This window comes from Echiichthys vipera, assembly GCF_963691815.1.
Source record: "Echiichthys vipera genome assembly, chromosome: 10".
Taxonomy (NCBI): Eukaryota; Metazoa; Chordata; class Actinopteri; order Perciformes; family Trachinidae; genus Echiichthys; species Echiichthys vipera.
In genome coordinates, this window is record NC_139835.1 from 30231271 (window position 1) to 30237691 (window position 6421).

General features: G+C 44.8%; 1 protein-coding gene across 1 annotated transcript in view; it reads right to left on the bottom strand.

Annotated features, from left to right (window-relative positions):
* sucla2 (succinate-CoA ligase ADP-forming subunit beta) overlaps window positions 1-5337 on the bottom strand; it is a gene marked incomplete at its 5' end in the record, with an annotated part of 19023 nt that extends 13686 nt beyond the window's left edge. Inside the window, 2 exons of the mRNA XM_083921804.1 lie at window positions 647-827; window positions 5221-5337. Of these exons, the coding sequence (XP_083777930.1) occupies window positions 647-827; window positions 5221-5337 (298 nt within the window). The remainder of the gene's footprint in view (window positions 1-646; window positions 828-5220) is intronic.
* Window positions 5338-6421: the final 1084 nt, after the last annotated feature.

Genomic DNA, 6421 nt, shown 5'->3' on the forward strand with positions numbered 1-6421 from the left:
GAGGAGAAAAAGAAAAAGAAGAAGAAGAGTTGAACCTTAAACAGGTGAAGCAGCGACTGAAGTGGGCTCTTAAAAGAGTCAGGAACCAGAAGTTTGCATCCAAAGTTCGCTCAAATCTCTCATTTATATATTTTATTTCACTTTAATCCTGATTTTCTCTCCTTGTTCCTGTTTTACATTGATTCCCTGCTTTGATGATGTCATTCCCTCATTGTAAAGCACTTTATTTTGCATTTCTGTGTCAAAAATAAAGTTATTATCTAAAACAAAATGGTTTAAATTCTTGCTTGGATTCAATAACCTTTAAATACATGAAACGACATCTTCTGTGATTATCTGTAGAGTTCAATGTAAGGCTGCAAATAACAATTATTTATCAATTTATAACAATTTATAACTATTATCTGCACTGTTTTATAGATTAATCGACCGTCTATAAACAGTCAGTTTTTTTGTCCGTAACTCAAATATTTCCAGTTTAACATGATATAAAACAGAGAAAAGCAGGAAATCTCCATATTTGAGAGGTTAAAAACAAAACAAACTGCTGTAACGATCCCCTGTCATCGCTGAATCTGTCACTCTGGAGCCAAAACGTGTTTGATGTTATTAAATATTATTATATATCTGGATCAGGGCGGCTCACCGATCTGCTTGGCCACAGAGTAGGCCTCGTCCGAGGAGCTGGCCACCAGGCCGGCGGGCACGGCGATGCCGGCCTCCTTCAGCAGCCCGATGCTCATGTACTCGTGCAGGGAAAGGCTCCTCTGCTGCTGCAGCTGCTGCGACACATGGCCCCCCAACAGACCCGAGGAACCGCCCAGGACCTGGAGCAACAGAGGAACAGGTGTCACTTAGTTTACAACCGACGAGTTTACCTGCTGGGGTCAAACTGACTCATCTCATCTTCAACCACTGATCCTGGATCAGGTCTCAGGGGCAGCAGCTTGAGCAGGGGACCCCAAACTTCCCTTTCCCGGGCCACATTAACCAGCTCTAACTGGGGGATCCTGAGGCGTTCCCAGGCCAGTGTGGAGATCTAATCTCTCCACCTGGTCCTGGGTCTTCCCCGAGGCCTCCTCCCAGCTGGACGTGCCTGGAACACCTCCCTAGGGAGGCGCCCAGGGTTCATCCTTACCAGATGATCCTGAACCACCTCAACTGGATCCTTTCAACACAAAGGAGCAGCGGCTCTACTCCGAGTTCCTCACGGATGCTGAACTTCTCCCCCTCTCTCTAAGGGAGACTCCAGACCCCCTCCTGAGGAAACACATTTCACACGCTTGGACCTGGACCTGGTTCTTTTGGGGGGGCAGTACGGTGAAGGCATTCAAAGGTCTTTTTTAACCACTAATACTGCTGAAAATAACAGCAAACCTCTGCAGCAGCATGAGAAGAGTCCCTACACACACAACAAAGAGCCGATCCCAGCTGACATCGGGGTGAGGCGGGGTCCACCCTGGACAGGACGCCAGTCTATCACAGGACACATAGAGACGCACAGAGACAGACAACCATTCACACCTACGGGTGATTTAGAGTCATCAATGAACCGAACACCTGCACGTCTTTGGGCTGTGGGAGGAAACCGGAGAACCCGGAGAAAACCCACGCAGACACGGGGACAACATGCAAACTCCACACAGAAGGGCCCCAGCTGGGATGCGAACCTGGAACCTTCTCGCTGTGCGGCGACAGTGCTAACCACTACACCACCGTGCCGCCCTGCTGACTGAGACAGTGTCATCAAATAACTTGACTTTATGATTTTAAGCATCAGAACTTCAAAGACATTTTTAAATGGCATGGAAAAAGACCGGAGAGCCGGGAATCTGGAACATCTTTATCAGTGTTAAAGTCAGAATCTGCTGAAGGACAGAGAGCGACAGGAGACGCTTCTCCACAGTAAACACATTTTAAATAAGGGAGTTTCTTATAAGAGAGAAGTGTGAATGGGAAATGAAAGTATGACAGCGTATTGGAGTGTTTCCCAACTGAAACTGGAGGAAAAGACTCAGTAATGTCAGGGAGGTGACGGTGTAGGTTCTGACGGCTGCATCGGTGTTTACACAACAGACCGGCTGCATCACCTTACACTGGGATCAGAAGAAAGGGCATGAAGACGCTTCTGGATCCCATTGTAAGCCGCTAAAAACTGCGTTCACGTCAAATCGGCATGGCAACAAAAACATCCGTCCTCCTGTTACGCAACAGACGAAACACAACTGAGCGTGACGCAGTGTTTCAGGCGTAGTCGCCAGCTTTAAACGCACCGTAACGATCGCCATGGCGTCCTGGGTAGTTATTGAACGTATTGGTTTTATTTACAAAACACTTCCTGGGAAACTTCAGTTTCACACAGCACCGGGACCCAGGAGTGTTTGGTCCTTGGAAACGACGCTCCACACAAATACTGTAACATTAGACGCACTTTAAGGCCGTTCTGTCGGACATCAGTGTGAAAGCTTGTGTTTTCTCTAACGTCTTGTTCCTGATGCTGACGTCCTTGCTCTGGTTATTGTAAATATTGTTGCTGTATGCTGTTATCTGTGTGTTTGTACTGTTTATATTGTTTAGATCTATGGTGTCCTTGGAAAAAAAGAGCCTGCTCTCAAAGGCCTTCTCTGTTTTAAAATAAAGGGTTGTTTTTTTAATGTAAGGCAGGGGTGTCAAACTCCAACTCACAGAGGAGCACATTTAAAAACTGGGACAAAGTTGCGTCCCAAAAAGACTGCAAATGTGCATGTGTTCCTTCTCTCCAGATGTGTAATGTTGAACCTTTCCAGTGCAGCTCCTTGTTCTTGTCGTGGTGTTTCTTCTGTTTGATTCTTTGGTTACAGCCACGGTGACAAACAGCTCTTTACCTTCACACACAGATCATCTGCTGAAAGCTCCTGTCCTCCATCTTTCTTTGGGTCGTTTTTGGGGAGGGGTGGATTCAGTGTGTCTGCAGAGACTGGTAGCATGGATGCTCATGTGTGTGAACAGAGAAGTAGACGTGGATGTGATTTATACTCCCGGGCCAGCTCTCACAGAACCTGGATATGATCTTAGGGACAAATATAATTACACCGCGGCCCAGATTTGGCCCACGGGCCTGAGTTTGACACCCCTGATGTAAGGCGATGAGGACAGAATCGTTTGTCTGCGTACCAGCATTAAAGTGTAGTTCCTGCGCAAAATCATCCCGCGGTCTTTTTCAGCACTAACAAACATCAAGACAGTTGAAGACAGCCGTGCAACAACTATTAACAGAGAAATGTGTTCGAGTGCGTTTGTTGTCGTAGTGAAATGAAACATGGCGGACCCACAGATCCTCATCTGTGACTTGGGGAAAACCGGTTTAAACTAATTAATCTGCTGCAGTGAGAAGATGATTTATCAAAACACAAACGGTAAATAATATGCTGTATTTTTTTTACAGATCATGAAAAGTAGATTTTTTAAAAGGACAAAAAAAAAAGCTATTATTTCTGTTTTCACGACATAAACTTGGTCTACACTAATCTGAAGCACATGATCTTCCCCACCAGCTCTAAAACAGTGTTGTCATAAAGTCGACTCTTGCGTTGAAAAGGTCAAAGGTCAAAGGTCAAAGGTTATCTCATCTCTGCAGCTCGTGTATCAAAATATTCTACGAGCTCCACAGTGTAAAATACCACATGAGGGGGCGTTCATGTGCAATTTTCACATCAGATTTTGGTATTTTCCATAGGACGTGAAGGCTCATTACAATGTTGGACCAGCAGACGCCTCAGAACGGTAAAAGTGTGGTTAGCATCTGTTGTTTGTTAGCATGTTAGCTTGTAAGTGTCAGTGTGGTTTCTCTCTGTATGGACAGGCCGCTCTGAGTCGGAGCTTTCACCTTTCTTTGACGCTGTTGTGTCCAAGTCGTTTAATCGTGTTTCACAGATCAGACAGCTGATTGGTTGATGGATCAGTGACGTAACAACTGAAGCTGTCGAATGTGAGATTTCAGAGAAGTGCACAGACATCTGCTGAGATCTGAGACGCACCGAACGGCTGATATCGACCAATGAGCTGGATCGGATATCAGACGAATGAGGCCGATCCAGACGTTACACATCAATACATTTACAGCGATCTGGTCACTTCAAATATATGTTTGCAACAGCGTTTAGGGTTTTAGATTACATTTTAAAATATCTGTTTGCAGTGCACTTTACATGGAAGTGTGATTTATTTTTGCCGCTAATGTACACTTAATTATTTGTTAACAAATAACATTAAGTACATTTACATCTGTGTTAATTTGTTACCTTTTCTTTTAACAAGGCTTAATGTTTATGTCGAGCCTGATGCCTTCACTCACATGGACAGGTTTACGCTTCATTCATTCAACAGGAGGATCGGATCGGTATGGTGCACCTGCCAATACACTCAGCCCAGGTATCAGAAACAAACAGGATCCCCATTGAAAACACCAAACTAGTGATGAACTTTGATAGATACAAGTCAGTGTGACATGTTTTAGAGACAGAAAAGAAGGAAAAACACTTTTTTGAGTGCAAAGGGACTTTACCTGGTATGTTCACAGTGTGTTATTTGTCATTTCACTGCAGTAAAAGATCTCAACTCTTCTCCAACCCCCAATAACAGAGACATCAACATATTACTGTGACATGTGCTTGGATCATGATGACACCTGTGGACACCTCCACTGTCCTGCAGGACGCCATGTTTGCTGACCATGTCCCTGGTCTTCCTGCTGTGTGTTGACACACTTAAACGCAGCTTGTTTGCATCACTAATAGGATTTGTCCTGTTAACTTTCCACAAACAACAAAAACCCGTCTCAGCAGGGGAACAGATGCGGTGATGGCGCAGAGCTTCACCCGCTTCTCGGGTGGAGGTCACCGGGCTACAACACCCCCAGTGTCCCCTACGCACATTCACCCCCACACACACAGCCTACAACACACATGTGACAGAATAACAGCAGGATTAATAGAGTATTACAAGTGTTAGCTGGTGTTTTTGCTGGGTCACTTCATTGTGACAGCTGGCCGCGCTAGCGCTAACTGCAAGCTAGTTAGCATGCTAGCCAAAACAACGGTAAACCCAATGGAGAGGAGCTAATGTCAGATTTGACCCTGTCGGTTTTGAAGGGAAATGTAGTCTTTTATGGAGGTGTAGTTCTGTCACACATGGCTGTTTAGGAGGCCGGAGACTTTAGCTTCAACACGGACACACACTCACCCTGGAAGCAGAGCTGAGAGTGCTCCTGGCCCCTGAGTTCCTCAGAGCAGCCGTCAAACCGCCGCAGATCAGGGACGTCGCCATGTCTCCCTCTTCAGCGGGGTAAATACCGCGCATGCGCAGTGAGCTGCAAAGGCGGTTCCAAGTGCTGCATTCACAAACCGTCGGAAATTACATTATCACGTCAAAATGAAGCCGATAAAACATTTTTAAAAAGCTGTGGTTTTCAAATAAAACGTACGAAATACAATACTGTAAACCTTAGCATTACTTTGTGCTTTCATCTCAACGTAAACACACTCACGAGTGATAACTGATTCATGAAAATCATCGACCATGGGGTTTTACAGAGTGTGTGTGAAGGCAGCAGTGCTGTCGCCTCATCTAAATATAACCTCATTCTGGCCTTTCACCTAAATTAACCGCACCATCACTGTGCAAGAAATGCTGATTATTAGTGTGTTAGTAAAACTAAACTGGCTGAACTCATGTGTAGGTGCAGAATGGGCTTTAATTCAATTCAGTTCAGTTTTATTTATAGTGTCAAATCATGACTAAAGTTATCCCAGGACACTTTACAGAGTAGGCATCAGAATCAGAATCAGAAAAGCTTTAATGTCCTGCAGACAGGGCAATTCTTTTGTCACAGCAGCAACAGAATATTACAAAATAAGATTTAAAAAATGGCAAAAATAAGCAATAAAGTTAAACATAAAAAGGGAAGAAATAGAAATTTATACATATTGAAATGATGTAGTGCAGTTGTTCTTGTTTTGTAATAATGTGATATGGAGTGAATAAATATGAGTAAATATGACCAAATAGTGCAAAAAGCAGAAGTGACCTTAGTGCAGGCATGTTGCACAGGGCAGGGTACAGGATGAGGTCAATAGTGCTGATTGTAAAGTCTGACAGCAGCAGGAAGGAAGGAGCTGCGGTACCTCTCCTTCACACACTCAGGGTGAATCAGACTGTTGCAGAAGGAGCTGCCCAGTGCTGTGAGACCCAACAATTCTCCCGTAGAGTACGGTGGCGTTGAAAACCTTCACTATAACAGACAGGAACGTCAGACAGACCCAGCTCTGTGGAGGACGCACATCTGTCTGCACCGGAGAGAGGAAGAGAAGGAGAGAGAGAGAGAAAACAGACGGACAGATGGACAGAGAGAGACAGAGACAGACACAAAGACAGAGAGACTTCC